General features: G+C 49.2%; 1 protein-coding gene across 21 annotated transcripts in view; it reads right to left on the bottom strand.

The window, feature by feature from the left end:
• Positions 1-16800, bottom strand: part of UNC80 (unc-80 homolog, NALCN channel complex subunit) — a 3486058-nt gene that overhangs the window by 121374 nt on the left and 3347884 nt on the right. For all 21 annotated transcript variants that reach the window (XM_069615884.1, XM_069615886.1, XM_069615890.1 and 18 more), the window contains one exon: positions 261-339. In XM_069615884.1, the coding sequence (XP_069471985.1) occupies positions 261-339 (79 nt within the window). The remainder of the gene's footprint in view (positions 1-260; positions 340-16800) is intronic.

Genomic DNA, 16800 nt, shown 5'->3' with positions numbered 1-16800 from the left:
GGTTGGCCTATTGTTCCAGTGGACATGTTGGAAAATGTGAGGCTTGAAATATATTATTTTAAGAGGATAAAATAACACAATAAAATAAATATTATTCATTTTAGGAGGGTATTCACAGACGATTTATTCTGACAAAATTTAAAAACAGATAAAACACAGACCCATAAATGTACACAAATAGGTACACTGGAAAGAACATAGTTGTAATCCTTTGGTCTCTGACAACTATGTTGGTTTAACGTTCCCCTGCTGTTCCTCACCTGTCTCAGGCCTCTCTTCCTTCCCAGGGGTTGCTGAAGAAGGTTCTGCTGACCTGGTTCGCTCTGCACACTTGCTACCCTGTTAAAAATGGCACCAGAATAAATGTCTCAACAAAGATGCAAAGAACAGCTGAAGATGATGATGATGATGATGAATGGATGTGGGATGGCTCCTACCATACAGGACTCTGGACACAGATCAGTATTCAACATTTGAATTTACAGACAACATGTAGGACAAACAGGATTTCACTGCACTTTACAGTCAAAGCACTATGGAGACATATGTACAGTTAGCCATATCTGGGATGAAACTATTTTAGTGCTGGGTCAACTTCTCTAATGTTCATAAAGAGAAATATGGCGAGAAATAGTTTATAAAAAGTAAACATGGCCTACCCAGTGACTCCTGTAATTTTAGTACAAGGCTTCTCTATATTATGAATCTGGAGGAGGGGTGGTTTGGGAGGTAGGTGGTAAGAACACCTGACACCGGTGTGTACGCTTAAAGCAACATGAGGGCCATGGAATATGACAAGTGTCTTTTACACATGACCTGCCCCTGTAGCATGCCCACTGCTCCGCTGACAGATTATAGGAGGCAAACATGAGCTGTGGACAGAGGATGGGTGATGGTAATATGAATAAATGTATTTATTTATTGTGGTGTTTTTCAAAATGCCAGCAGGTCACATTACGTTGACTTTGCAGCACTAGGTTCAGTTGGTGGTAGGGCACAGATGGGGAATTGTTCACCTGGATGCCACAAGTATTTCCATTTGGAGATATAGCATGTTCATTTAAAGGTCCTGAGAATGATGAGACAAACAGATGCATCTTCTTTACTGAGGTCCAGACTCTCACATGTTATTTTTATATAGAAAAGCGTGTTTAGGATTTGGGCAATATCCAGTAGAGCCCATTAAACAAAGAACTCCTATGAATGAGAACACTGTTAGGTTTTTCTCGAAGACTGGTAGACAAAGCCTTCTGCTAATGCTGGGCCCATGGAGTTTTACGATTAATCTTATTTTTCTCTGAATTTATTCCAGCTGATTTTGGACTGATGAGTGTACTGGGAGGAACCCGATCTGAGGAGTCGATTCAGCTTGAAGTATGGGGCTTGCTTCAATCGATACCAAGGCAGTTGCTCCTGAATGATTTAAAGATAGGCAAAAAGGATGTTGAATGTGATTCTCTGGTCTAGTGAGAGTCATAAAGGAGGCCATTATGTGTTATGTTTTCTTTAGGTTTAGACAGTTTATGGCTGCTTAGTTTTGACTTCTTTGTATTTTCCATATTTCCTTTTTGTGCCCCCATGCAACTGCTACAGCTGCTATTGCACTAGCCTAACTAGGGGATGACAAGGACTCTTGTCATTTTCACACTTTTATGGTCAGGAGTGAATATACTTTATTGAGCATCATTAAGTTCCACTGATAGTGACATACACAAGGGCATCTTTTATACCAGGGTCTGGTCCCTTGTATTAAAAACTGAGCAATCCTACATAGAATAAGACATTTAGAATGTAGGCAATGTTGGGGAGAGATCTGCTCTAGTAAGGCTTATTAACTAGGCAATGCCTCTGTGAATATGAACATTTCTAGGTTTTTCTTTATGGATGATAGTCTGGGCCTTCCACTAAGGCTAGGGTTAAATAAGATTCATAGTTGTTAATTGATTTTCTTCCATGTTTATTATGGCTGATTTTGGGCCAGGAGGATAGCTGAGGGGCAATGCGTTTGTCTTGGAAGCAAGACAACGCATAGTAACACAGATTTGAATCCTGGTTTCACACTTAGAAACTGGTCTCCTGTATTAAGAGCGGTATAAAATAACAACGTTACTCACCGTAGTGACTATTTTACTCCTAGTCCATAGTCCCCTTTCCTCCATAATTGTGAGACATTCCGTCCTTCGGGACGGAAACGTAGCACTTTTGTCAAAAAGCATCAAAAAGGACATTTGTTGTCCTTCTCTTATTACATGGGGTACCGCACAGAGCCGTAACTCCGCCCTCCTGGGCTCCGCCGAGCGCTTTGCCCTTCAGTCCTTTTCTATCGCCAGGTCTGCGACCATTTAAGCAATAATAAAGGATACTTATTAGAGGGGACGGCAAGCGGGTGTATGGAGGAAAGGGGACTATGGACTAGGAGTAAGGTAGTCACTACGGTGAGTAACTTTGTTATACTCCTACGTCCCGTCCCCTTTCCTACATACTTGTGGGAGATTCCCAAGCACACACCATAGGTAGTACGGGTGGATGGAAAAACCCCTTTACAGGAATAAGTTCTCAAGAACAGCCTGGCCAAATTGGGCATCAGCCCTGGAGCTCAGGTAAAAGCCGATGGGAAGGCCCAGAAAGCCACTTGGTGATGGACTCCCTAGGGACATACTTGTGGAAGGCAACAAGGGACATACTTTTGGAAAGCTTTTCCATAGACTAGATGTGCATGGATGCTCTTCGGTGGATGAAGGCCTTGAATGCTTTAGGCTTCTGAAAATATGAGGCAATCCAGCAGGAGATAGTTGCGTTGGAAGCTGGTTTCCCCTTCAGGTCTCAGAATGTGAGAAAGAGTTATGAGGAGCTTCTGAGTTTACTCGTTCTATCGAGGTAAAACTCCAGGGCTCGCCTGCCGTCCCGGTTGTGTAAAACTCCCTCGGCATCAGATGCCATATTAGGGAAGAAGCCAGGTAAGGAGACCGATTGGTTCAAATGAAAATTGGCAACAACCTTAGGCAGGAAGGAAGGATGAGAGCAGAGCACAACCTTATCCCCGTGGAAAGTGAGGAACGGATGTTCCATGGAAAGAGCTTGGAGCTCATTTACTCGCCTCACCAATGTTATTGCAATCAGAAGGCAACCTTACAAGAAAGGTACTTGAGATCGATAGTGGCCATGGGTTCAAATGGCTTATGCATAACAACCTGGCGGGAAGAGATGAAGAGACCGACAAAATGCCTTTTGATGACTGGATTAGTCAATGAAAAGGAACAGCTGTCGTGGACAGGTAGGCCACAATAGCAGATAAGTAAGCTCTGCATAACAGGACATGGATGCCAGAAACGGCCAGATGAGACACAAAAAATAGAACGGTAGTCGACCGAAGCTTGCCTGGGATCCAGCTGTTTAGCTAGACACCAATGACAAAACTAGAGCCATTTCCTCCTGTACTGAGCCCTCGTAGAAGTCTTCCTGACCACTTGATAATGCGCACATTGTCCTTATACAGATCGAATTGTGTTAACGATCTGAACTCAGGCACCAGGTCGCCAAGCTGAACGATTGTCGGGAGGGGTGACACATATAGTGAATGCTCTGGTGAAGCAGGTGGGAAATCTGCGACAATCTGATCGGAGGAAGTACCGACAGATGCTACAGTTCGGAAAACCAGAATCTGGCCAGCCACCAAGGAGCTTAGAACAGGAGATTGCAGTTCGATGTGCTCCTGAGCTTGTACAGTGACCAATGGATAAGAGGCAATGAAGGAAAAGCATAGGCTTTCATGTTGTCCCACAAGATCTTGAGGGCGTCCCCCAGGGAGGACGCTCCAAGCCTGTCCCAGTATGCATAAAGAGGCAGCTTCTTGTTTGAAGAAGTTGCAAAGAAATCCACCTCTGGAGTGTCCCAGATGGAAAATGTTGGAGAGGACATTGCTGTTCATCTCCCACTCGTAACTGATGCCGACTAGCGTCTGAGTGAATCTGCGGCCACATTGATGTGACCCGGGATGTGTACAGCCTGGAGCCAAACATTGTGCTGGATGGCCCAGTCCCAAATTTGTATGGCAACATCTACAAGGAGGGGAGACTTGGTGCTGCCTTGCCTGTTGATGTAAAACATTGCCATTAAATGGTCCGTGCGAACACAAACTACACTGTTGTTGTAAGGGAGGTATTCCAAATGGGCGCCGTGGTGCGGGGAGGCTGGGCCGCCATTTTGTCAACGCTTGAGGCGAACTGCATTACAGGAGCAAGTGAAGCAATAGTCTCCCCAGGGGAGTCAGGGGCCTTGCGTACCAGCTTAGCATTGAAACAAGGAACCTCTGCAGAGCCGGTACTGGCAGATCTAGGATGTTTACTCAACACTTTAGGGGCTGCCCCAGAATTAGCCTCTAGTGGAGGATCCTTGGCAGAGCCGGTACTGGAAGGCCTGTGATGCGTGACCGCCTTCTTTTGCCCCCTAAACAGAACTGGTATCACCAAGGCAGTGCGCGTGGGGAGGCTGAGGGATACAACTTACAGCCAAGACCCTCGATGAGAGACCCTCAATTCTGTTGGTTTCCAATTTAGCCCCAAGAAGGGGAACCTCAAGTTTAACCCTGGTTCCTATAGCCACCTTGAGAGGGGCCTCGAGCCAAGACTCGGTACAGTTAGCTCCAGATGCGGAAGCCTCAGGACGAACCCTGGTATCCAGAGGAACTGGGCTCAACTTTAGCCCCAAACGGGGAACCTCAGAAGAAAATCCGGTTTTGGCAGACCCGCTGAGGGGCCCTCATAGGAGTCTCTGGTGCGCCGAGCTGAGACCAATAGGGAGCACACAGAACTGGAAATGTACCCCTCTCAAGCAGATATTTCCGATGCAGCCTCCATATCAGGATGTGCATCGATGCGTCCTGAAGGTCCACTACACTGAGTCAGTCGCAGTTCTGAAGAGAGGACTTTATCTGGCGAGGCGTGATAATCTTGAATTTCTCTTGGCGAAGAGAAAGGTTGAAGTGGGAAAGAGTGAGGATAGTGCGCAGGCCAGCCTGGTTGGGTTTGGGCACTTGGAACAAACGGGAGGAAAAGCCTCCCCTTACTCCCAGAGGGGAACAGGCTCCACCGCACAGAGGTCTAGAAGTTTCTCGGCTCTGAGGGAGGGCGACCCGATCTCCTGGAAGAGAGGGTTGATGGGAGGGGTTGGGAGGGAAGGGCAAGCAAAAGCCCGCCCAAGCGATGGACAAAAACCCACCAGTCTTCGGTGATGTTCTGCTACACCTCCAGACAAGATTCATCCTGCCACTGCAGTCTCGTGTGACCGACCAGATACATCATTTGGATGGCTTGTCGGCAGGGAGACTACCTGTCCCTGCAGAAGAGGCTGATGGGCGAGAGAAAAACCGGCCACCTTGCCGTTGTTGCTTTCGACGGGGCCCGCCAACCGGAGCTTCAGTACGGCACGCACAGCGATCCTGAAACCCCTTGAACCCAGAGAAGGACAGAGTCTGGGACCCTGATCTCTGTGCATGAGAGGCCGGATCTTTTGCCAGGACTGATAAAGACTTAGCCGTTTGGGTACTCGCTTTCGTCTTTGTGAGTTCCTCGTCTGTAAAAGAATGGAAAAATTCCTTGCCGTCAAAAGGGAGGTCTAGGACTTTGTCTTGCACGCACTTCCTTTGAGAACTTCATCGTGTGAAGCCACGCCTGGCGAGAGGTGTCAACCCCTATCATAAGGCCTCTAGCTGAGGTATCCACGTGGTGTGCCGCAGCATCCGGTAGATCCTGCGCAAGTACTCTGGCATCCGACAACCCGGCTTTAAATTCTTCTAGCCTATCCGCAGGAATGCACTTGTGGAAATCGGCCAACTCTCTCCACAGCCTCTCATTGGCTGCTGCCAGGATGAGCTTGGTGTTCGGTTGACGAAGCTGGAGTGCCGAATTGGCAAAAACCTTCTTGCCCAGGGAGTCCAACAGTTTATCCTCCATGGATAGGATTTGAGCCGCTGCCGTTGAAGATGCAGAGGCCGGCTTGAACTGTAAGGTGGACACAGCCACCACCGTCGAGGATGGGAGCGGACAAGCTGATAAGGCTATCTCATCAGAGGTGTGAAGCTTGTAACGGGCGTCAATTCTCTTGTTGATGTGTAGCCCAGTGTGGAGTTTTTCCCAAACCTTGCAGGCCTCAGCCAAGACGTCCTTCTAGAGGAACAGGCGGTACGCTCTTGAGGTCACAGGGTAAAGGCTCCCGAAAGCACCCCCTCCTGTGAAGCGAGGGCCTCAGGTACTGGAATGTCAAGGAGGGCCATCATATCCAGGACCCGGCCATGAAATGCTCTCACCGAGCGGGGCTGCTCATCGCTGTCCTGATCCGCTTGCGGCTCCTCCAATGAGTCAGGAGTGGAAGGCTGGTCCGGCAAATGTACCACCTCAGATTTTAAAGTGCTATCCCGGTTAGCCGGTGTCTTCTCTATAGGAGACAACGGGGGCAAAGGGGGAAGAGGCGGCGGAGGTCCAGAAGGAAGAGGTGGAGGTGGTGTCACCACAGGAACCTGCAATGGACGACTGGGGCCGAAGGCGGGCCAGGAGGCTCAGGGTACACTTCCCTGAAAAGACGTTTGAAGTATGCCTTCATAGGGTCAGAGTGCATGTGCATCTGAAATTTCCCAAAGAACTCGTCCTCAGCCGAAGGCTTTGGCGTAGGTTTAGGCAGAGGCTGCTTGTGAGGGGCGTACCATCATGAACGCAAGGAGGACGGTTGCCATGAAGGGCGACCACCGCCCGGGTCCGCGTAAACCAGTGTAGCGGAAGCAGGAGGTAGCGAGACTGTATACGGCAGCGGTGCCCGGGCACACCAGTCAACTGACAGGCAGAACGGATATTTGCTGTCCACCTGACGTGGAAAATGCTGCTCAGTCCCAAAAGGAGTACTCCCAGCACCAGACGCGTGAACATCAGCATAAGGGAGGTATCCAAAATGCCCGCGGTAGACCATGGAGGTTGGACCGCCATTTTGGCTCGCGCTCTGAAATACTTGTGTATGAGCGCGATAGAAATAAAATATCAATATCAATATCAATTTTGTCGACAACTGAAGAGAACTGCGTCACATGTTGTCTCAGGGGAGTCAAGGGACTTCAACAAAACTTCAGCCTTGACACAAGGATCCTTGGCAGAGCCGGTACTGGGTGGTCTTGGATGTTTACTGGACATCTTAGAACCCGCCACAAACTTAGCCTCCAGCGGAGGAACCTCAGAAAAGCCAGTAGTGGAGGTGTAATGGTCAGTGACTGCCCTCCTTGCCCCCTCAACAGAACCGGTACCACCACGACCCTGAGTGTGGGACAGTTGAGGAATATACCTCACCAATAAGACATTCAAAGAGGGTCTCTCGGGTCTGTCGGTGCTGACATTAGCCTCAATAAGAGGAGCCTCTGGTTTTAACCCGGTACGTAAAGCTCCCTCGAGAGGGGCCTCGAGCCGAGACTCAGTATGGAAAGTTCCAGAAACTGAGACCTCAGGGCGTACCCCGGGGACGGTGTGGAAAGCTCCAGAAATAGGAGACCTCAGGGCAAACCCTGGTATCCAGCACCACAGACGGATGAACTGGGTTTAACCTTAGCTCCCAAATGGGGAACCTCGGAACAAGGGCCGGTACTGGCAGGTCCACTTTGGGAACCCTCAGAGAAAACTCTGGTATGCCTATTAGGCCCTTGGGGTACCTCAAGAGACCCCCTGGTGAAAGAGCTACACAAGCCCCTCCCGGACCTGAAGGGCCCGGGAAGGAGTCCCCTGGCCGGAGCGCCCTAAAAAGTAAGGAACTTACCGGGTGTTTCTTCTTTTCGTCATTGAAAAGCTGGAAACGAGGTGGAGGAATGCGCTGAAACACCTCCTCCCACCAAAGAAGAAGACGCTGGAGTGCCCGGACGGAGAGGGAGTCGCAGTAGAAGCACGAATCCCAACGGTGTTCCGGGCCTAGGCACTCCAAGCAAAGAGAATGGTGATCTGCCCTAGTGAAGCGACGTTCGCAGGAAGAACAGGACACGAATCCCAGATGCTCCAGCATAGACGGAGTACTAGACGACTAAGAAACTGGAGCCAGAAGAAAGGACAACGGAAACAAAAATAATATTCCCAGTGATGCTAGTGTGTCCAGCCCGGACCGCACGGAGAAAGGGACTGAAGGGCGATGCGCAGGCGGAGCTCAGGAGGGCAGGGTTACGGCCGCGTGCGGTACTCCGTGTAAAAAAGAGAAGGACACACATTTTCATTTTTTATGCTTTTTGACAAAAGTGCTCCGGTCCCGTCCCACAAGTATGGAGGAAAGGAGACAGGATGTAGGAGTATAACAATTATAACTGATTAATGGGTTGGGTTGAACTTGACCTGAGTGACCCAGTCGAGTTGAAGTGAGGGCTACCTTCCATAGGTATTGAAGACAGTTGCCCCCATATGCTTTTTACATTGTATGAAGGATCGTGAATATGACTATATACTTCACCTGCAGTCGATATTGGAATTTATATTCGCCCATTATATGTTCTGATTTCTTTAGGGTTAGGCATATCCTAGCTGCATGCTTTTGTATTCTTTTAAATTTACTAATTTCCTTTTGTGTCTTTACCTAGACACTATCAGAGCAGTCTAGGCAGGAGGTCACTGTACCCTGGTAGTTTTCACACAACTGCTGTACCGAAAGGGCAGGAATAATTTCCTGAGCATCATAATTTGCTGATGTGCTCTTAACAAGATCTTTGATCTATTGTGAGAAGGGAAGATCTTAGTTGAAAATGATCCTTATATTTCTGGCAATCTCAGCTGGTGCTAGGGTAGTTTACAGACTTTGTAGCCACTCAAATGATCCATATTTTCCAGGTAATTCTTTAACAACCACAATTTCTGTTCTAGAACAATTAAAGCCTATAACATGCCGTTCATCCATAGACAGATGTATTCCAAGCATTCTGAGATATTTCAGTGGTTAGTGTGACCCTTTTTCAGGTGAACGTTCAGTTGTGTGTCCATGCATATATCTCGAATTGGATTGATGAATGTTTATCATATTTGCCATATTGAACATAAATGATGAATGAAACTGGCTAAAAGGTTGAGACTTGGTGTACTCCAGATTGGACCTTTGCAGTTTTGATGATGCTGTAATGATTCTAATGCCCTGGTCCCAATCAGAGAGTATATTACCAGAGTATATTACCATCCATAACTCTAATCTCTTAAGAAGGCTCTTGTGATCCACTGTACTGTTATCCACAGATAGGTTAAGTAATGTCAGGTTTTTGACACAGGGAGTCTGCGTCCAATGCTCCTAGTAGGTGATTGCAGCTGTTAATCATGGTCGATTTTGTAACTCACAAGGATCTTAAATTGAATTGCTGGTTATACTTAAGGTGTTTTCATTCCGCAAAGTGGTGTCACTACTATGCAAATAATCCTTAAAGCATCTTGGATATGGGAGATTAAATATGGGCCAGCAACTAAAAATGGGATTCAATCTACTTTACAGGGTAGATAACATTCACATACTTATAACTTGGCTCCTTCATATTCCTATATCATATATCAAGCCAAATGTGCATTCAAGAGGGGGATTCCCCAAAGGCCACTGTTAGACTTCGGGTGTTGGATGTTGAGAAGAATAGTTTACCAAACTCAGTATTGCCACTCAAACCAATATTCAGAGGTAAGGTAGCCAGAATGTAAGGGGAGTATCCAATGCGGCTGCCCAATATCGTTTAGAATTGGGCAAAAGATTGGAAGCAATAAATGCTGCCTTTGATGGAAGGCACTCAATTCCTCTTTAAAATGAATATGTGGACGTGGCAAAGTGAGGAGCAAAAATGTGGGAGTGTGACAGCCATGTGGGATTTTCTCTATTAAAATATACTTGTGCCTACCCAGCTGTTGAACCATGAACTCTAACAGGGCCCTGAACATACTTGAACATACTGGGCCACGTTATGAGTTTGGTGGTATGTTGGCCCTATATCTGAAGAGATACCACCAAACGGATTTACTGCTACCGCCACTTTGTCTGGCAGAATTACCACCAGATTACAAGTGGCAGTATGGCGATGTTAGTTCCCATTTATGGAGTACATAGGACTTCATGGGGATTTCGGCGGAGCCGGCGCAGTAATTCTGCTGAAATGGCCGGTTTTTGGCAGTAAGGTGGCCGAATTACCTCCGGCATTTTACTGGAGGGTTTTCCTCCACCTTACCTCCAAACCCATAGTTTGGCAGCGCGGTTATGCAGTGGTAACTTTGTTACCACTGCATTACCATAGTTTTTAGCCACATCGCCAAACTCATAATGGGGACCAGAAAGGGAGTGTTTCTTGGAAAAGGTAGGAAAAGCTACCCTTTGAAGTGGCAGCACTTCTTCATGCAATGGCAAGTTGCCAGCCGCGGACTCTTTAGAGCACTGAACAGAAACAAGAAGCTGAGAAAAGGCTGAGCTTTGTGGGAAATGCAGACACGCTAAATGCTGGGGACTGAGAAGGAAAGAGGGACAAGGACCAGGACTAGCCTGAGGGACAGGCAACCTAAGCGGTAGGCCAGGGCGCCAATTTTATGACGTTTACAAAGGGCGCCATAGGAGCCACACCAGCATTGAGGAGCCTTTGAATGGCACCCTTGTTGGGGAGCAGTGGCAGTCGTGGCCGCGGCAACCACCGCCAGTGAAAAGCCCCTCCCGCCATGGGAGGAGCATTTCCACTTACGTAGGTTACTGCTGTCGTATCACAATTGGGAAGCCTTTAAAAAGTTTCCCTGTGGTGGTTCAGGCAGCGCACTGTTTGTGTTAAAATCTCCTCTCCCGGTGCTGCTCCCAGCACAGGAGGTGGAGCATTTCTCTTACACAGGGAGCCGTCAACACTCCAATTCAGGAAGGCTTCCCAGACTTTACACAGTGGTGGCACCCTACTTCAGTGAAAAGCTCCCTGCTTGAGAGCTAGTGCGCCCGGTAGCGGAGAGCTTTTCACTAGACTAGAGCACTGCCACAGCCATGATGGCACTGGGGAGCCTTTGAAAAGCTAACCTAAGCTGGTGTGGTGGAGGCACCCTATTGAAGTGAAAAGCTCCCCGCTCCTGTGCTGTCACTGGGCGTGGAGAGCGTTTCACTTAAATAGGGCTCCATGGCCACCATCCTTGCATGGGGGAGGCTTTGAAAAATGTCCCTGAGCTGGCACAGTGGCAGAGCCCTATGTGTGGAAAAAGGTTCCCATGCCATCTTTTGGGGCGGTTGGGAAGCCAGCCTCAAAAATGTTTTGGGAGGATCAAGCGGGGAGGCAGCACCACATTTTCTTTTCAATGGTGTGCTGCCAGAGCTACAGCCGGTCCTGAGATGAGCAGTCTTGGGAAGCCATGCCTCAAAGCATGATAGACAGATGGAGAGAGAGAGAGGGAGAAAGACATCCACACAGATAGACTTGCTATGACGCCTGATTTGTGATTGTTCCAGACACACAGCTGTAGCTGGCTGAGAGAAAGAGTGTTGGGAAGTAGAGAGGGTCTTTCCACACCCCTAGGCAATTCCGAATGAGAAACAAATGATTCACCGCACTCTAAGAGAGCAGGGGGGAGGGGTGTGTGCACACAGGAAAGTGCACAATCGCATAGTGCATGCATTAGGAGCTATATAGTAGAGGCAAGTGTAAAATGTGATCTTAGTTATTGGCAGCCATTTTGGATTGTAGGCCCAAGGGCAACGAAACCACCAAACGTGTTAGTATAAGGCCTGCATTATTAGCACAGACATAACCCACACCACGAGTGAGCTTCAGGGAGTCACAAGTCTGTCATAGGCTGTCAGAGGCTGTAGGCATTCGCACCCTGGGAAGAAAGTGCTTTGCAAGGCCCCCGAGATGGGGGCAGAGCATCTCTTGCCAGTTACCATCCCACGATACAGATAGCATGGCCCCTCAGCCCTCCTATGCTTTGATCCCAAGGGCCCCACATACCACAGTGCCAGCCAGGCCCAGACCACCGACCATAAAGCTGTAGTCCCAATAGATCAACAAGATCGGAAAGCAAGGCCATCTCGCCTTCACATTTGGGTCACGTGGTTTGTGGTGCAAGGTGCCGAGAGGAATGAAATTATAGCCCAAAACGAGGGTGGAAGACCATGGGAGGTTGCTGGCGCACATGGGAATGAGTGAAGTATGCAAGTTGGTATGACCTTGACTCTCCCCCTGGCCTCATATATGTGTCTGCCAGATGCACCCTTACAGTGATAGAGTAGCATTGTTTTTGAAGTAACTAATTGCTTATTAGGACCTGTTCTACTGTGGATGCCGAGCCCAGCATCACCCAAGTGGACGGAGATGGACAAGAAGGCTGGGACCAATGGCCTAGTATTCCCTATGGAGTGGGCCGCCCATGTATAGGGTCTTGCTAACTAGCGATGCAGGTTTTTACTGTATGTAATGACAACAATGATGAAGCCAGGCACCCTTTTAGCTTACTGCACACCCTTAATTTGGCAGAGTTCTTTGCTGAAGCACTTCTGTTTTGTAGGAAGAAAAATGTGTTATACTTACAAGCAGTGTCTTGGGCCTTTTTCCCTAGTGGGTTGTGTTTTTTCTGGTGTGAGCGTACAGGGGCTTCCTTCTAGAAGTAGGGAAAATAATCAGCAAACGGCTACTACAAGGCATTCAGTGCAATCTAGGCCTCTGCAGCACACTGCGTTTCAGGCACTGGAGAGCAATTCCACCCCTATCTCTTGATCTGTATAGGGTCGCCCTAGCTATCCTAGCCTAGCCTTCCGACTCAACGTCCCATTGGGCCCAGGGAGGAATTGCCACAGGCAATGCTTGAAAGGTATACAGGAGTCGTGGTAAGATGTTAATCTAGATCGAGTCAATCCTGCCAAGCCACGATACTGCCTGTGTACCCTATGCCTGCTAGTCAGCCCTGATATTTGAGAACAGCCTCAAATAGTTGGCCTTGTACTACCCCTTGCAATGCCATGTAAAGTATATGACGAGATATTTGAGTGACTTATTGGCCCACCAGAACAGGGTCGATCCCTGTACGCTCTCTATGGTGCCCCGACTGCAGTTAATATTAAGCACCTTGCTTTGTCCAGAGCCACCTTAAACTCAGAGGCATCCTGGAAGTCCTCCAGGACAAGCAGGAGGAGAGGCACAGACAACGTCAGAATGGTGTTGTCAGCGAAGAAAGATATCTTGTGGGTCTCACCCCAATAGGGTATGCCCCTAACCGCTTTGCCGCTCTGATCCTTGCCACAAGGGGCTCTACCACTAGAGAGAAAAGAAACAACAAACGGGGACACCTCTGCCTCATCCCCCTAATAAGAGGAAAACCTGCAGTCAGTACTCCATTGGCTGCTACCCTATGCACTGGAGAAGAGTAGAGGGAGAAACAGCTGTTAGGAAATTGTCCCCCAGGCGGAAAGTAGAGAGAACCTGTCCAGGAAAAGGCCATTCGACCTAGTCAAATGCCTTCTCTGCATCCAATCACTGGAGCATCGCCAGAACGTGGCTTCTATGCGCTATATCGATATGGGCAATTATCTTTCTAACATTGCCTGCACCCTGCTGCCCTCTCACAAAACCAGCCTGTTCCTCTCACACCAGATATGGAGGAATACTATCCAGCCTGTTGACTAGTATTTTAGTATACATTTAATGGGCTTCATTACGAGCATGGAGGTAAAAACGCAGTCATTACTGGCATGGTGGTAGTAGCGCTTCCGTGTACCCTAGGAGCTGTTAATAGCGGCTGATTACGAAAGCGAGCACGTGCAAACCCCCATGCCGGTAATGGCTGCACCGCCATGCCGCTAAAGGCCACCCAACCCCCCGATAGTGCCATACAGGGACCCACCGATACCGCCCCCGCCTAGGAGCAACCCCTTAATAACAGACCCGGCAATACCATCATGCAAATACTGGGTTCGTAATACCGGACCCGGAAGTAAAGTAATCGCGCCGGAATGGGAAATGCGCCGGTGGCCATCTTAAAAAACACAATCCATTGCAATCCTCTTAACACAGCCGTGCTACAGAGTGGAGAGCAGGGCCATTCAATCCAAGATGTCAAAGGCAACTCGCAAGTCCACCCTCCGCTTGCGCAAGAAGCGCTTCTCCAACGAGTATCGCAACATGCTTACGGATACGCTGGCAGCCCTTGTGGATGAGGTGTTTGCCAACAACCTGAAAAGGGAAGTCCAACTGCGAAAAAGACAAATATGGTAGGAGGTGGCACGAAAGGTGACAGCGGTTGGCACCACCCCCCGCACGGTGAAAGACTGCAAGAAGAGATGGGATGACCTACGTCTCTGGGTGCGAAACATCCCATCATCAAATTGCAGGGAGGCCATGGCTACAGGGGCGGGGCCCACTCACCCATCAAATTGATGCGATGGGAGGAGACCTGCAGCACCACTATAAATATGGAGTCGATTGAGGGCTTCAGTGAAATGGAGACGGGTGCGGCGACATCGGGAGATGGAGGTGAGTGACCCCGCAAACCCCAGTAAACCAATGCATGACATAGCACAACTGATGTGAAAGTGAACCAAGCCAATTCATGGGCCAACATACACACATATACAGATCCATGTCCAGATGGTGGCCCAAACCCTGGCACAATGAAATGCATGCTGCGTGCCAATCCCATTACCAACAGACACCCAACACACAGGGATCATTCACATGTCAGACATCACGCAAACCGCAATACAACGGTATGCCACCTGGTACACATCAGTACAGAATGGAGAGGCCACAGCATATGCCAATGTGGCCACCCCCCCCGTGAAAGTACCCTGTGTGTCACACCTACAAGAATGCAATGCATGAAACATGAAATACTGTACAGCACCAAATCATGCATCTTGCATGTAACAACATCACTGATGCCCTGCATCTCTTGCTCCCCCACAGGCACAGACGCAGAAAGCGAAGGCCAGAACCCTGCCCCAAGGGCATCGAAACACTCAAAGGCACCCAGGGCCAGACCACAAGGCACTGGGCCTTCCACCTCCAGGGCAACAACAGTGCCCAGAGTGAAACCTAGGGCACCAGTACAGGCCAGGGCAGCAGAGGAGGAGACAACAGCTGCCGACGACACGGCCACAATGGAGTCGACCACTCCTGCAGAGGCAGAGGCTGATGGGACGCAATCAGCTGCCAATAGTTCCATAGGGGAGGTAGCAGCCATTGCCCCCCTCAGCGACGTGGAGGGCCACGCTGAGGAATTCTCAGACATGGAGAACAATATCCATGTAGTGTGTCCGCAAACACGCAGTCCCCTGCCCACCCCCTGGAAATCCACACAGGGCACACCAGTAGGCCTCATGCTAGAGCATGCCCTATTACTGGCCAGTCCACATCTGTCCACCATGTCGGAGGGCAGTCCAGCATTGGGCCCCCCTGCCACTGGACCTTCCACCTCCACAGCCCCCGCAGACATGGATGTACGCCTAACGAGGTTCGAGGCCCGCCAGGACTCTATGATAGAACTGGTCCACCAGTATGTGGCGGAGGGTGAACAGACACGCCGTGAGATATGGGGGGCAAATGCGGCTTCCGAAATGGCCATTACCTCAGGCACCAATGTCATCCGTGACAGTTTAGCCGCCGTGACACAGGTCCTTGGCAGGATTCTGGACCATATGCAGCAGCAACCACCTGCCCTAAGCGCATGATGAGGCGCAGTGCATGGCACACGTACATGCTGCCCTCAGACATGAAGAGAGGCCGGAAATAACCGGTCCACCCACATCGTGTGTGGGATGACAATGGGTGAGGGGGGAGGTGGTGTTTGGGGTTGTTCCTTGGGGGTATGGGGTATTTGGGGGGTATGGGGTGTTTGGGGGGTATGGGGTGTTGGTGGGAGGGTGTCTGAGAGGTGGAGGGATGAAGCACTATATTGTTATTTTTCCTAATGCACCCGTTGTGTTCAAATTCATTTCATGACTGGACATTGTTCATTTCGTGTGTGTTTATTCAATTCATGACAGCACACAGTGCCCAACTCCCCACACACCCTGTGTCCATGTCCACACCATCCCAGTGCCCAGTGTAGTACTAACACATAACCATCAATGTCCCTGTGGTTCAGAAGTAATCGTCAATCAGTGATTGGCGCACAGCACGGCCATCTTGTGCATCACAAACCGCCAGGGGTGCTGCTTCTCCTCCATCATCATCCTCACCCGGTGCATGCAGGTCAATGTCAGGTGGCAGTGGTACGTTTCTCCGGATGCACATGTTGTGCAGCATGACACAGACCATGGTGATCTTTGCCACCTTCTCAGGCCCATAAAGGAGTGCTCCACCAGACCTGCTGAGGCAGCAGAACCGGGCCTTCAACAGGCCAAAGGTCTGCTCAATCACAACACGGGTACGGGTATGAACCCGATTGTACTCCTCTTCGTGCCTGTTATACGGGTTCCGTACAGGGGTAAGTAGCCACGACTTCAATGGATAGCCACTATCACCTGCATGGGAGCACAATGAGGTATGTGTGAGTCAATATCTAACCTGACACCTTTAGGAATCACTGCCATGGCTGCAGCTATTTGATGTTGACATGCACATGTCCCTGGATGTATGCACACAGGTTCATTTGATGCATTGTGTACTGTACTATGGTCTGCTTGTGTGGATTGCCTTGTACAGATAATGCAGGGTGTTCACTTGCATGCTGATGCAGATGTACTGTGGATGCGGAAACAATGTCTTGCCACCGATATTTGCGGTGTATGGTACTCTGTACGTATTCCCACTAGCGGCATTGCCACAGGTGTAATCATGTTTAGTCATCCATCGCTTGACATACCCATGGTGGCCTG

The sequence above is a fragment of the Ambystoma mexicanum genome, chromosome 9, assembly GCF_040938575.1.
Source record: "Ambystoma mexicanum isolate Mex_15411 chromosome 9, UKY_AmexF1_1, whole genome shotgun sequence".
NCBI lineage: Eukaryota > Metazoa > Chordata > Amphibia > Caudata > Ambystomatidae > Ambystoma > Ambystoma mexicanum.
Note: the sequence above shows the minus strand (reverse complement) of the source record. Positions and strands in the feature narration are given on the sequence as shown.